Source organism: Rhopalosiphum maidis, chromosome 1, assembly GCF_003676215.2.
Source record: "Rhopalosiphum maidis isolate BTI-1 chromosome 1, ASM367621v3, whole genome shotgun sequence".
Classification (NCBI taxonomy): Eukaryota; Metazoa; Arthropoda; class Insecta; order Hemiptera; family Aphididae; genus Rhopalosiphum; species Rhopalosiphum maidis.
In genome coordinates, this window is record NC_040877.1 from 26582156 (window position 1) to 26598084 (window position 15929).

The window sequence follows — 15929 nt, forward strand, 5'->3', positions numbered from 1 at the left end:
TATTTATTAGGAAAAAATTAATTTTGGTGCCACTATAATATATTTAGTGTTATACCTATTTTATTTACTCGAAATTCGAATAGCTCAAACAGGATATCCATATATTGTATTATAAAAAAATTATTATTATAAGGTATTCGTTTTAATGATTTTAGTCCTTTTCCTATCTATACGTATGCACATATAAGATTAGGATTTAGGATTGTTATTAAATTTACGATGCACAACAGTTATACCTAACAAGACACGTTTTGATAAAAAAATATTAACTTTTTATTACCCGGTATCGTTTAATATTTTTAAACAATGACTGTTGTCCTAATAATAAGATTATTATTTTTATGTTCTGGCGTTAGGTATAATATGAATTCATCAATAGATAAGGCTATGCTAGTATACTACTAAAGTAGAAATATTTTTTTCATGACAATTATTAAAATCATTAGTTTTATATTTCACGAGCCACGAGGTCATTAAACTTAATTATTTGTAATTTTATCAATGATACTATTCTTAAGTAATATAAATGGTAAATGCGTAAGGTTTACTAATTCAATATTTAAGAAATAAAATTTTTAGTAACTAATATATTACAAGTTATAAATCAATTACCTACTTTTATACATTTATTATTTATTATTAATCAAAGTAATTACATTAACGTATGCTTATATTTAGTTTTACTCCGCATTATATGGTAGTGATAGTATTTGAATTTTAAAACTTCGTGTTATTTACTAAATGATTTTTTATTTTTAAAGTAATTATAATTTTTTAAGTTTTTTTAATGATATCATACATTTTTAATTCCAAATAATTTTATTCTTAAGTACTATATATTTTTGTTAATTTAAATATATCTCTATAAATCGAATTTAAAATGAGTACCTATATATATTATTAATTTGATATAACTTTATAACTATATTAGTACTTATTTAATATTTAGATGAGTGGATTATTGAAAAATAATTTCTAAAACCTCAACACTTTTTGATAAAATGAGCATTTACATAACACCATTATAATATACCGAGTGTAACTGCAGATAGAACTGACTTTTGGAATAACTTTTGTTCTAATTAATATTTTCAATTTTTTTATTTTATTTATATTTAAGAGATCCTAGCCCTAACTATACGTGTATAAATTAATTTTTTTTTATGATTAATTTTAGTACTGAAAATAAAAAAAATTAAATTTGATTAAAATATTTTTGGATAAATTTAAAATAGCCAATTTATGAATCTGATTATAAGAACAACTTTGATGGTAAAAAATTTATCTAAGTCAAGTAGTTTTTTTTTTAGAATTTTTCTAAAATATCAATATTTTTTGATTAAATTAATTTGGAATGTAATAATTTTTTAAAAAATATGATTTTTAAGAATTTACTGACATAAGTATATTTCTTAAAATATTTACTCGTCATATAATAATAATAATTTTTGTCATACGTTTAAGTATCATAATTTTTTTTTTTTTAGTCTGCAAGTCTATCTGTTACACTGGGATCGTGTAACCTAACGTGGGTGAATAGATCGAGAATACAATTGGTCGCCAGGATAATTGATCACCAAACGAACTTTTTTAATTTTTAGTTACCTATTTTATTACCCTATAGGTATATTTCCGAGTTTTATGTTTATTATTTTAGAATATTCAAGTATTCTTATTGATTTATTTTTAAATAAATTTTCCAATTTACAATACGGTCAACAGATACCTATAATAATATATAGCAGGGGTGGCCAGCGAGAAGAGACTTGCAAGTCACCAAATACATTAATAAATATGGAAGAGCCAAAATATAAAAAAAAAATTCATACATAAATTCAGATTAAAAAATTTTTTTTGTAAAAATGTTACAATAAGATGTGAGTCGCAAAAGTCTATGACACCAGCCGCGGTTTGGCCACCCCTGATATATAGGTATACTATATGAAAGGTACCATTAAATGATATACACACAAGATCATTGAACTGGCGTAATAATAACTTCGATAAGCTTATACGGCCGTTATCGACTTATCGTCATCTATTCCGTTGGTCATACCAATTTTTCATTACCTACTTGGCTACATACTTATGTTTGTTAGTCGATGCTGGTGCTATATTGTATATATGTCAACTGTTTTTTATTGTATAATAATGGAATTTATATAAAGAGTGAAAAAGGCAAAGATAAATTAATTAATTTATAAAACGATTATATGTATATTTTTGAAAAATTTGGAACTGAACAAAAGTCTACATGGAAATGTGACTAGTATAAAAAAATGAAGTGTAAAAAAGTATTCATTCTAACAATGATCAAATAATACTTAAAAATATCACATAATCATGTACCAGATTGACGATTGTAGAAATATTGAAGCAGCCAAAGCCGTTAATTTTATAAAAAATATTAGGTACTACGCAATACACAAAATATGGAATTGAGCACTCGCGCTGTAATTAGTTAGCTTCGATCTCTGTAAGTTAATAATATTTATTCAATTCACTGACTACCGTATTATTAATAATAATATATGAATATAATATAAAATAGTATAAAATAAATTTTGTAACTTGTATTATTATTAACCCTTTTAGTGTTAAAGTGATATCAACACGGCTGTGATTAAATTGTTATTACTATTATTTACTATACATAATCTATTTATTATTTTTTTAAATTAAAATTAGCGTTTAACTGTCTGTTATTACATTTACAACTAGAAAACTAAAAATGTTCGTTCGGTGATCAATTATCCTGGTGACCAATTGTATTCGCGATCAATTCACCAGCTACCAATGCTCGCGATAAATTCACCGGATACCGTTACACTGTATGTCTGTATATATTCATTATATTTCTAAGCTGGTTTTGTCTTGGCTGAATCCGGATTTGAGGCAACTTTAGAACTAACACACTTTTATACATTGTGAGTGATGAAAGACATTATAACAACATTCGTTGATCATCATTCACCAGAAATAGCTAAATGAAACGTATGCAAAAATAACTTTACCATTGTCACAACTCCCAAATCATTAAATATAATTCATTAGAAAAATAAAACCCTTAAAATTTATTACGTTTTGTACACGTTTGCCGTTTGAACTCATTGTTCAATGTTCAATGGTAAAGCCACAAGTCAAGCGTATAAAAATAAAACGTTTCTTTATGAGATAATAGATATTATACATCTACATCTCTTTTACATTTCTTCAGACTCAATCATCAAATACACATGTACTACAATAATATTCCACAATAGATACTTTAACACCACTATTGACTTAGTTTCCTAAATTTGAGGTTCATCAAAATTCAAAACCCTAAAACCCTCCTAATTCCAAATCAAAATAATTAAAAAATGTCAACATCTAAAGTTCTTCACATAAAACGAAAAATTGATTGGCAAGGTAACTTTCTCACCCATATAGAAACATTGCTTTGGTCCCCCGAGGTAATGAACTAACATCCAACTTTTTCAAAATCAATACAGTAAATACTCTTCAACATAGCAAACTTCCGAGTTCCGACACACTATTAACCACCTTTTCCGATGACACAGCCATATGAATATATGATATAATCTAGTATCCACACACAATGTTTTATTTATTTTAACACTCCCCCTAAAGACTTTATGTATAATATTTTAAATCTATAACATTCCATTCAAACCTTAAAATCATCTCCAATTAAGCTAAACCGTCATACTATTAACTCCACAACAATTGTATTGATTAGTACCTAGTCTAATGTTCACGAGTCTCATGAGTCATGAGTCCACAACAACGTATATACAATCAGAGTTACTAGAAAAAGACGTCTTTACAGCTCCGTTTTTAAGTTAATTATTTTAATTTATGTAAGACTTAGGTACCTAGGTATAAATAAATTGGTCCCTAGAGATAAATATGTTGTCGCATGACACTCAAAATGATCGCACAAAAGCAAAAATCCACTTTACTAACGTTGTACAACAATTATAGTAGGCTATATAATCCTATAGGTATGTACTATACTACATGTACACTAATGCATTGTACATTATACGTCCTATCATTCATAAATAAAAATATTAAGAAACAGTAAACACAATTACCATAAATCACAATAAATTCAGAAAAATGTAATTAAATTGTTTTTTAATAGGTTTTGACGTAACTCACTATAAATCATAACTTATAAGTTATAATTCATTGGATTGACTGATTGACAACATATTAATTTTGTAAGAAAAATTTATAAAGAGTTTTGCCTTTCTTGTTCAAATCAAATTATTTCCGTAACAGTCAATGGATAATTAATGTTTAACCGTCGCAATGATAATTTTACTTATTTTTAATATGATACCTACAATCTACAGTTATATTTGCGTAATAATGACATTAAAAACAGGCTACTACTTAAAATAAAATAACTAGATAATAGAAAATAACAGAACATAATGATTGAAAGAAATGCAAATAAAATGTATTATTAATTGACTAATAAAATATTAATTAATATACTATTTTAAAGTGTTTATATGATCAACAGGCACATAGGTCAATGATAACTGAGTTGTGATCTTGACAAGTATTTGAGTAAAACTATTTAAGTGCTAAATTATTATAGTATAAATTATGAAGAATTTACTATTTAGAACGCTATTTAAATTAAGTATTTAATTTATAATTTCAAAAGTACATAAGTACATTTGTATTTTAAATTCAAATATTTGTATCTAAATATTCTGTATATCTGTCATTGTCTTTGTTAATATTATCAATATTCCTTGTTTTCTACTCAGAAATGCAATATTTGTAAATAACCTCTAAATGTGTAATAAATTTAAAACACTATTTTAAATTATTCTCGTCTCTAGGCACATATTATAATAGTATTTATATTTATTTTGTTCTAAAATGCAAATGCTCTTCGACAAAAGTATTTTGAATACTCTTAAAAATTAAAATACCTTTTGAATTTATATTAGTATTTCTATTTAAGTACAACTATGTAAAAAGTATCTTTTTTTTCAAGTTTACAAAATCGTTGGATTTTCATTTTTAAATTTTTTTAGTACTTAATATGATGAACATTCTGAGTTTGACCTTGATAGATTTCGTTTTATTTTCTTAGTATTACCCCCGTTAGTACACCAATGTATTTTAGTTTAAAAGAAATAACTAAAACTTCATGAGCAAAGCAGTTTAGTCAGCTTAGATATAAAAATCCACAAAAGTGAACAACAAATGTGTATACTTATACGACTTTTAATACGGCCATGAGTGGTTCCGTGATTTTTTTTTTTAATGTAAATAGCACAATTTTTTTGGGGGAATACTATGAAATGTTCAAAATTTAGTATACCTACTGAATTTTAAATTGAAGAGTCTTTCCAGAAATTTTTTGGAGACCAATTCTATTCCCACATTCGCGCCATGCCCTGATGTTCTACGAAATAGTTTGTCGATTCTAGACATCAAAAACTAAGAATTTTCTGTTAAGCGAATGTTAGCAAGTCTTTCAAACGTATAGTTAACATAGATAATTTTACATTCTCAATAATCTATTTGCGGAGCCAGTCATTCAAGTCATTGTGTTTAGGGGTGAAAATATTTCTTGAAATCTTAACCCCTTCCATAAAATTATTATTATAATATGTGTAGTATATACTGTACTATACTATGTATTGCATTTAGTAACCAAATTTTATATAAAAATGTGTCATTTAATATTTAAGACGATGAATGTAATTTGTTTTGCCTTTTTACCTTTATTGTATTTAATTTTCAATTGATTTGATAGTTTTATTCACATGGTTCTTCAATAATCGATTAGATCTTCTGAAGAAGACAGTGTATTGTCATTTGTCAATTATTTTTAATGGGTTTTATTAAGGGCGATTATCGCTAAATATTTTATTGAGTTTGGTATGACCAGTTAAAAAAACGTTTATAAAAGGACCCATTCTACCTATCTTTTAAAGATTAAATTATTAAAATATGTTCATAATGCGTTGATATTATAGATTCAAAATTGTTTGTCAATCTGCATTCTATTTTTAATAAAAATTATTTAATTTTTATTAATTATATTACTTTTAATTCTGAACCCTACTAATAAGTGAAATTAATTTTAACATTATAAAATAAAAAGTATTTCTGTGATCTTGTATTTTTTATTAATAGATAATAATCTAATTATGTTTCATCCTTTGGCTGTTAGTGGTTATATTTACATACATAAAATGTATATCGTATATGTGTTAGGTATAGGTACAATTGATAAAAAAAAATATTTATAAGTATAAATCTTAAAATCTATACCATTCAAAAAGTAGGAATATAAACAATATTGCCCCCCCCCACTGACTTAAATGTTATGTATTTATATAATATTATATTGCATGTTGATGTTACAAAAAATATTGTTTTGTACTGTTACAAAATATTACAGATTACAATCATCAAATACTTAATGACCAACAGGCATTGGATTCTGATTATAATATATAAACATATTATATATTAAAACGCAAATATATACAGTGATTCATCAAGCACAATAAGTTTAGATAATTATTCAGTATCCACATTAAATCAATTACAAAATAGAAATAAAGTAATATCAATGATGATCAGGATACTACTGTAGTTTTGTTCTTGCATGTTTTAAAAAATGTAAATAATAGAACAGTATTATATTAAAATTAAATCCATTTTAAATCAGTTTTATTTATTTTACTAAATATGTTTCAATAAATAGAACTTTAAAAACACGTAAGTTGATTAAATTATACAATATTACTTTCTTAGGAGTAAATGTAACATATTTCAATATTTACTAGAAATTATATAGCATTTGAAACAAAATGTTGATGAAAGTATTACCTTATCTAATAGGCAGTGTAATCGTTGTTGCAATGTAGGTGCCACATTTGTGGCAGTTATTTGAATTTTATCGTCAACTATTTATTACTATCCAGATTTATTAATTAATTTGTTCTTATTATAGTTGTAGTTAATTAAATAATAATAATAATAATATAATATAAAGTGGTAGATACAATTTGTAGAAACAACAATAAATTTGGTCATAGAAAAAAACAGCAATATTAATACTATACTGATAATTTAAAAAAACAAAAAACAAACAAAATTCAGAAAATGTTTTTAGACATATTGGCTGAACACGTTACAGTGTATCAAATAAAGTTTACATTATCATACAGAAGTGTAGGCATAATATCATCTTAATAAATGCCAAATAAATTTTTATGAAATAAATATAATAAATATAGAGTTATATCAAATGTCTAAGACTAGTTTAATTTAAGCTCAAATGCAACGATCCCATTAATGTTTCAAGAACATACAGCTGATTTTTTTTATTTAATTGTTTTTTCTCACTGAAACAGAAATAAATAATTTTATAATTAATATAAAATATTTGAAAAGTTGAGTTATACTATTTACCTGTACATGTGTTCAACTCGTTTTAATGACAATGTAGCAATTTTTTTGAACGTATTTTTTTTTGTTTGATTATTTTTTTGTGATGACATCAAACTACGAGCAGTCTAGAAAATATAATTTGTTGTATTTTTAAGTCTATAGGATATCTTATATTGATTTATTATGATAAATTTACTTTGTGTGGGATATGGTACTGGAGACAAATTACTTATCATTGTTTAGTAGAGGGATGTGCAACTGGCGGCCCGTAGGCCGATTACCATTTTAAACTGGCCGTTGCTACATTTCAAATTACTTTATAAAAACTATAAAAATACTACTATAACTTTAAAATACTTTAAATCAGTGTATCTCATTGTAAAATTTAAATAAAAGAACTCAACGATTTATCGTGTATAATATATTTTTTCTAAAATTGATAACAGATAAATGTAACCAGTGATGAGTATTTTACTTGTCTTATAAAAAGTAACCATATTATGTTAAGAGGACGTTATACCCACATCTTACATACATACAATATGGACATTTTTCATTCAACAGAATTCATTTTGTGATGTAAGCTTTAATATTAAGAGTAAATTTACCTATTAACAAATTTAAAGCTAAGAATATTATCTAGAAAATGTCATAATGCTTTTACTGATATTATCATTTTAAAATAAAGCGAGTTATGAATATTTTAAAGTCGTAATATTTTACATATGTTTTGAAACTTATAATAACTAATGATTACATTAAAACTATATTAAATGTATAAAATAAACATTATATAATCTTACCAAGTATAATCCATACAAAGCTCGGATGTTGTTAGGATTAAGAAGAATAGCATATGAATAATGAGCACGCGCTAATTCCAAATTTTCTGTACCTCCCTGAAAAATAAAATTCAATGTTTAATTTTAAACATATACATACAATAAAAGAAAGATTTTTAATTGTTTACTTTATTCAAAGTTTCACTATTTAACAGTTTTATACAATATAAAATATTATATTAGACATTAATTATAGAAAATTTATTGTTTACATAGTATAAAAGAAATTTAAAATAATCCAATAATTTTAAAAGTTTGTAATTTAAGTTTCAATACTTGTGTGTATCGTATATCAGCATTTCGTTGATGATATAAATGATTCTGAGAATTATGTAGAATCATTTCTTCCATACAATATGCAGATTTCGCATACTCTCCTTCCAACAAGTATAAATTACTTAATTCTTGCCAACCTTCTTGATCTACCATAAACCTAAAATTATTATGATATAATATACAGAAATAAATAAATTACTACTAAATTTTAATTATTTACATACTTTTTAAGGTATTCAACAAGTTCTTTTATGGCTTCACTTATCTGACATTTAGCTTTTAATATTGCCACTTTATGTCTTCTGGTTTGAGCATTGGTTTCATCTGCCTTGATTAGTTTGTCAAGAGATTCTAATGCTTCATCATATCTAATTTGTAGAACATAAGTTGGGGACATTAATATAAATATAATACAAAATAGGTAATAATATTGTTTAAGTTTGAATGCAAATTTTTATAAAAATTTGGTTTATTTACTTTTCTTCTGCTTCTAGTATTGTTATTGCCAGTCTACGTACTCTAAGACTATCTGGGAATTTATTAAGAAGCATTTGTAAACATACTTTGGCAACATCAATACGGTTACAATCACATGCTGCTATTAATACTTGTTCTAAAACTAAGTAACCTGTAATGTTGAAAAAAAAATAATAAAAACATAGTTAATTATTATTAGCAAAACAAATAAATTGTTTATACATGTTATATAAAGTAATAAAATCAAAAATTAAGCAGGTGCTAACATTTTTTCATTAGATGAGTAATATTCAATTTATTGATTTTCTTGATTGATCAAATAAAATTATATATAATACTATTAATTTTACACTAACATTATATCATATTAAAAAAAATAAAATTTACTATATGGATACTTTGATTACATTTTTGATGGATTCATATCAAGTATAGATTATTTTTATTAATAAGTATTTTAAGTTTGAAATAGCTGAGTAAAATGGTCAGGGCTTCAGCCTAAAGGATAAAATACTTTTTTCTTTAAACTTTAAATGATTTTATACTTGTTAATATTTTAATACTCATCTATTACAATTTTAAAATTCAATTTCTGATAATAAAAAAAAGTATGATATGAAGATTGTTGTAAAAAATAATTATGGTAAGTTATTTTAAAAATGTGAAAAAACAGTAATGTTATAAAATATTTCAAGGTACTTACCAAACACATAATTATAAAAACTGACTACACAAATGAAGGTAGCCAGTTAAATAAATAATTAGATAATTATATTTGCAACTACTAACAAACCATTTACAGAAATTTCTTTTTATTCAATTCTACATTTTAAACTAAATTAATGGTTCATTATGACCATAGTGAATTTTAGTTTTACATGCGCCTATATAATATGCATTGATAAAACCATATATTTGTACTCTCATATGTCGCCTTTATCTTGACTCTATCTACTGATGTATAACTATAACTATATTTAATATTCAGTAGAATTCATTTTACTCAGTTATTTTTAATATTACAATAAATTGACTTAATATTAAGGGTCCTATGTTATTTTGAATAAACATATTCAAATCTTTAAACTTTAAATAAAAAATAAATAACTTTTTATAATACATTATATTATTTTTTGATAGTTTTCATCAATATTTATTTTTACATCTTATATAAAAGCCTATGTTATTTTATCATATATTATGCTAGTGTACAATAATTTGAATTACCTTATAAATATTTATAATTTAAATTGCCATAAAAAAAAAAAAACATAAATAACCTATTTCAATTATTTATTTTTATTTTTATATTACAAGAAAGACACTTACGATCATTTCCTAATTGCTTAATTTTATGTTTGATAGATGAATCCCATAATTCTAATACTTCTTTACTCTTACGTTCATTGTCTTCTCTATATTTCTTAAGTTTTTCTTGAGCTTCTAAAAATATAATTATATTAATAAGTTAACAAGACTAACTAATAATCAATCACGAGAAATGTTTAACTAAAACTTACCGCTTAAATGGACCATGACTCTTATTATACTGAAAATTAATCTATAACAATATAAACTATGAAAAGTTGGATCGGGGAAATATAAATAGTTTAAAAACTGGAATACTAAATCAACAATAGTGGCTAATGGCTATTGATTGACGGTGCACAGTAGAAAAAATATTAATTAATGGTATATTCTCAACGTAGTTACTCGATAAATTACAATTACGATTTATATTGTATAATGAGTTGTACATTAATGGAATTGATAAGAATTTTGCATTTTTCCGCAACGGGACACTGATAACGTGCAGGAGGTTCCATGGGCGTAGATAATTAAGTCCCGTTGCCGTTCTACTTGCAATCGTGTTCCCAAGTTGATTTAGTGACAACAACTATTGATAATGTCGTGATTTGAATGATATGATATTTTACCTATGAATATTAATTTTTAATATTTTCAAATTATTATGGTAATTCAATTTTTTTAAATTTTCATCGATATTTTGCTTTGAATGCATTGATAAATTTTATATTATTAACTCCAAAACTCGAGTCATCGACTATCAACAGATCAATAGTAACGACTGCTTGTAATTTCTGTTGATTCTTGGAATGGAGTGTTCAGAGATGAGTGGGATGACCAATTTTTGTTTGGAATGGTTTATTTTGTTTACTGCCGTTTTATAGAAATAAATATGAAATGTCCCCAAAACGTAGATGACCGAGACGAGCTGTTGTCATAATGAAGTGTGTTATACCCAGACAGAATTTGAAAAGTAACTATGATTAATACTTTTGTTTTCAAATATTCGAATTATTGTAGGAACATTTTAAAATGGAAATATATTTGAAAATAGTGAAAATACAACCCCAAATAATCTAGCCTTTATCCATATACTTATATGTTTTAAAATTATTACTGTTTAAATATTTAGTGATAAATATATTTTATTATTTATAACGTGTAATTATATGAGTAATACAAAGTTGTATTCATAATTACAGTTCTGTCGCGGGCATTGAACACAATGTGTCGCATTGGGGAAGATTTGTATATTGAGCCCAATTCATCACAATTAGTCATGCATACTACCAATAGTTGGCATACCGTATATGCATGGTTTACGTTTGATTCGTCATTTTTTTCTAGTTATTATTTTACTGAAGACGACGAACAAAACAGTGAAAATTCATTAAAATGTAAAATATCTCTCAAGGTATATTTTGATTTATCTAACACAAGTTAAAATTTTTTAAAGACCTGTTGATTTTATCTTGTCTGTTTAGTCATGTATTACGATATTCAAATCTCCACATTTATCCCGCTGCTTGGAGTCATGTCATATTGAAATTAAAAGTAATGCAGATACAATAACTATTCAGTTACGCTATTCAAATTTTTGTGTTAAAACTCATTTGATACCAGTTCTAGAATACTCAGCATTACAAGTAAGTTTATGATGGGATTGTTCAGACTGTTGTATTGGAAATAAATAATATTGCAAAATTCTTGTTCATATGTAAACAAAGAATAAAATTCATGTCATCAAACTGCCCAACTGGGAAATTATTATTTTTATATAAATAATATTGTTGTTATTAGGTGAATCAAAATGTCGATACCAGTCATACACTTTGTATTGACTCCAAGGTGTTGTCAGCTGCTGTTAAACATTTCCAAAACAGTGAAACTGACATTACATTGATTGTGACTACAGAAAAAGTGATATTAAAAACCCATTCAGAATCTTGTCGAGGTGTTTAAATTGAATCTTAAATCGGTCTCACACGACTGGTGTACTTGGCTAAAATTTGTCACTGATCACCAGTGACCAGCTATAAAGGAGGTTTTACATGTACATAATCGATCACTGGCTTTTTCTGGTCAATTTTTGATAAACTTAACCCAAGTCAAAAGAACACCAATAATTTGGATATAACGTGGCAATATACTTATACATATACAATAGTCAGCAATTGTGTTGTAGAAAAATTAATAATGGTCAACATTGGTCATATATCGCCTGTGACCAATTTTTGCCAAATACACCAGCTGTATGGGATCAGTTTTAGTATTATAATAACAGTTAACAGTTGATTTATCATTAAATTTAGACTTGTCAATTATGACTAATATGTATAAAATTTAATATAGATATAAGACAAATGTTAAGAACTGAATTGAACTTGCAGTCATCAGAATTTGACGTTTATGATGTTGGCAAAGGTTGCTGTTTAACATTTTCTCTTAAAGAAATACGACCCCTGTTGGCCTTTGCAGAGCACATGACATTACCAGTTATTATTCGCTTTAGTTCTCCCGGAATGTAAGTTTAATGATTAGTATGAGAATTTTATTTTATATCTTATATTAATACTTAATTATTTTTATTTTGTTTTATTAGGCCTATGGTATTTGGACTTAAGAATGGTTTAACATTTGAAAGCCAGTACATATTATCTACAATGAATGATAATGCACTATCCGGAGATGCTAATTCCATACGATTAAATATTAATGCCATAGAAAACACTCAGAGTAGTAATGGTCAATCAGAAAATTTATTACCATGTACAAATCGAAGCCAAATAGTGAATTCTAGTTTACGAACGCCAATGCGAGTACAAGTTGAGTATCCGGATAGTATTTCTAGAAAACGCAAACATCAATCAACTAATCAACAACCATCAAAAATAGCCCATTCAGTCAATTCTATTTCAGTAATTGAGCAGTTTAGAGAAGAATGTATAGAAGAAGATATTTTATTATCTCAAGTTCCTGACTTCCATGTCAATAATGAACCAATTAAAGCATTTGTCAACAAGAATAGTAATTTAACACAAGAATTTTCTGAAACGGCACTTGTATTTGCCAGATGTCATTCGTTGTCTATCAGAAATTCTCCTATTAAAGGAAAGGGAAAAGTGCTAGTGTATGATTCAGATGGACTTGTAGATGATTCTGATTAATTATTGTACCTATTAAATTGTTAAGAAACAAACTTAAATATATTAATTTGTTTATTGACTGCTCAAGTCTTATGTTAAAAAATATGTTAAATAAACTGAAAAAATATAACTGCATTATAAATATTTAATTAATTTATATTTTTTTTAACTAAAAATTACACGCTCAATGAAGTCCCCAAGTAAATTTCAAGTACATTTTAAATTTTCTAATAAATGGTTGGTAAAAATAGTTGTTTTTAATTATTAGGTACTAAAAACTGTAGAAGGAACTACAGATCTGATAGTTTGCGTTAGTATGACTATCATAACAAATGTGAGTCTTATTCTTTTTTAACATATCCACATGATATATTATAAAGATTATAATGAACAAATTGGAAAAAATGCGTTAATAGTTAGTAAAACTATAGCTGTATAACTAGCAGTATCATAATAATAATAAATAGATTTCGGAAATTGTAGGAGTTGCATTTTGTTCTATTTGATATCGATTTATAGCAGACCAAGCTACACTACTATATGATGGCAAGTTCAAAACTCGAGAATTTAAAATGTATATTTTGCATAATTTGTTGATTTTGTGGAAAAACTGCATATTTCATTGATTTTCATATGCATATTAAATATTTTTTATAAATATTGATTTTTCTTTTTAGCTTATGTATTTAAAACTGTATTATTAAACTATTTTATGTAGTTATTTATTGTTATTATTGAACATTAATTTGACGACAACGGTACGATGTGCAATGTGCATATTATGATTAATAACTCGCTAATATGCTGAAATATTATCTTATTGTCATTAAGTTATCGATTTAACTTATCATAAATCTATTAATTGTTTACTCGTTGGTAAATCTGTTATATACGATTGACATTTTATAGTATTTTTAAAAATATTTTTTTCAATTTTAAAATAATATTTATTTTCAGAATTTTCAATGATTTTTTTGAATATTTAATATTTTTTCATGCATATTTTACCTATTTTAGTTTCTATAATTTCCGAGCCCTAATAATAAATAATTTATTTGATGTAATATAAGTTAAAAAAATACGATGAAAAATAATAAATACTTGGGTACATGTAACATGTAACTTTGGATTTAGCTGTAGGTACTCTGTCTCTGTGTCTCTGTAGTACTTGGGGATTTCGTGAGGAGATAAGGAATACCTAAATACACATTTTTTGATAATTTTCAAATTCATATATCTTTCAGTGTGCGTATCAAGCATGCACAATACAACTTGCATTTTTTCAATAGCAACAGGTATTTTAAATACCAAATTTGAATTACTGAATTTTTTTAAGTCAATATGACTCTTAACGAGATTAACCTAGGCTCTATAGTCATAATTGACTGAATGACAACGAGCAAATGTTTAAGTTTAAGTCATTGCATTTTTCGATGATATTATCCTATAATTTTACAAATTTCCCATGCATTTCCACGTATTTTTTCACTCGGAGTATGTTTTTAGACATTAAAAAATTATTTTTAAGACTTAATTTGACTTGAAGTATACGTTTACTTCAAATTTTGTTTTATGTACTAGGAATAATGTGAACAAATTGACACAACATTTGTAATTTCTATTATATATCTAAAAAATGAATTAATATCAATTAATACCTATCTTATAAATTGTTAAAAATTTAGCCCATCAATTTCCGTGCACGACTGCAGACAACGCATTACTTCCATTTGGGTAGTTGTTAAAATGTGTTCTCTTTGAATGCCTGCGCAAGTATTTACAATATTATATTTAATCACCTTTAAAAAGAAACACACTGTATATGTAGTTTTATATTTATTTATATGTAAAGGATGAATTAATATTAAATCCCACAAAAACTATACCACAGTCATTTCATGAAACCCGAATATCGGTTAATGGGCTCAAAAATGTAGAGTTCACGGAAAAGTTTGGCGTACAGGAAACTTATGAAATTAATACCAACGTTACCGAAAAAGCTGTCTAAATTTAAAAGGCGATTTTAAATTGAAGGCGATTGTTGATGTCGGATGTCAGCAATATGACTTGTCGGCCAATCGGTACGACACGATCTGAATTTGTCCATTTCACAATTGTTTTCTTATGCACATTTATTGTATGACCTAGGTAATACTGGTAATAGGCATTATATGATTTATACTGTAGGTACTGTATGATACTAGTATATGTTCAATATCATTTCAAAATATTTTTAAGTATAAGAGCAGAAGTGTCAAAGTTATTTGAAACACATTTACACGTCATGTGATAAAACAGTAAATATTAAATATACTGTAGATCGATGGTTACTATAACCACTAAACCACAAAACTCCATACAAAGACACAATTCCTTTATATAATAAGGCACGTAACCTATTAGGTATCTAATAAATAGTTATATATAGGTACATTACTTT

The 15929-nt window shown here is 25.6% G+C and overlaps 2 protein-coding genes across 2 annotated transcripts; one reads left to right on the forward strand and one right to left on the reverse strand.

The window, feature by feature from the left end:
* Positions 1-6747: 6747 nt before the first annotated feature.
* Positions 6748-10775, reverse strand: LOC113548111 (ER membrane protein complex subunit 2-like). Its single transcript, XM_026948791.1, has 8 exons — positions 10556-10775; positions 10365-10478; positions 9036-9186; positions 8783-8926; positions 8559-8715; positions 8244-8339; positions 7462-7565; positions 6748-7394 (listed from the first exon to the last, which is right to left on the reverse strand). Exons 1-8 carry the CDS (start codon positions 10569-10571, stop codon positions 7313-7315), a joined length of 864 nt encoding a protein of 287 aa, XP_026804592.1. The 5' UTR covers positions 10572-10775; the 3' UTR covers positions 6748-7312.
* Positions 10776-10969: 194 nt separating this feature from the next.
* On the forward strand, positions 10970-13617 carry LOC113548687 (cell cycle checkpoint control protein RAD9A). Its single transcript, XM_026949699.1, has 6 exons — positions 10970-11316; positions 11546-11757; positions 11828-11989; positions 12144-12297; positions 12696-12867; positions 12946-13617. The coding sequence occupies exons 1-6, from the start codon at positions 11283-11285 to the stop codon at positions 13508-13510; spliced, it is 1299 nt and encodes a 432-aa protein (XP_026805500.1). The 5' UTR covers positions 10970-11282; the 3' UTR covers positions 13511-13617.
* Positions 13618-15929: the final 2312 nt, after the last annotated feature.

Bases quoted from the DNA above. Each gene is read 5' to 3' on its own strand.
- LOC113548687 (XM_026949699.1), top strand. From the start codon at position 11,283: ATGAAGTGTGTTATACCCAGACAGAATTTGAAAA. The intron at 11,990-12,143 runs GTAAGTTTATGA...TGTTGTTATTAG, and splicing joins TAGAATACTCAGCATTACAA to GTGAATCAAAATGTCGATAC. The intron at 12,298-12,695 runs GTGTTTAAATTG...AATTTAATATAG, and splicing joins CCATTCAGAATCTTGTCGAG to ATATAAGACAAATGTTAAGA.
- LOC113548111 (XM_026948791.1), bottom strand. The intron at 9,187-10,364 runs GTAAGTGTCTTT...TCAACATTACAG, and splicing joins TAAGCAATTAGGAAATGATC to GTTACTTAGTTTTAGAACAA. The intron at 8,340-8,558 runs GTATTGAAACTT...TTTATTTTTCAG, and splicing joins CTGATATACGATACACACAA to GGAGGTACAGAAAATTTGGA.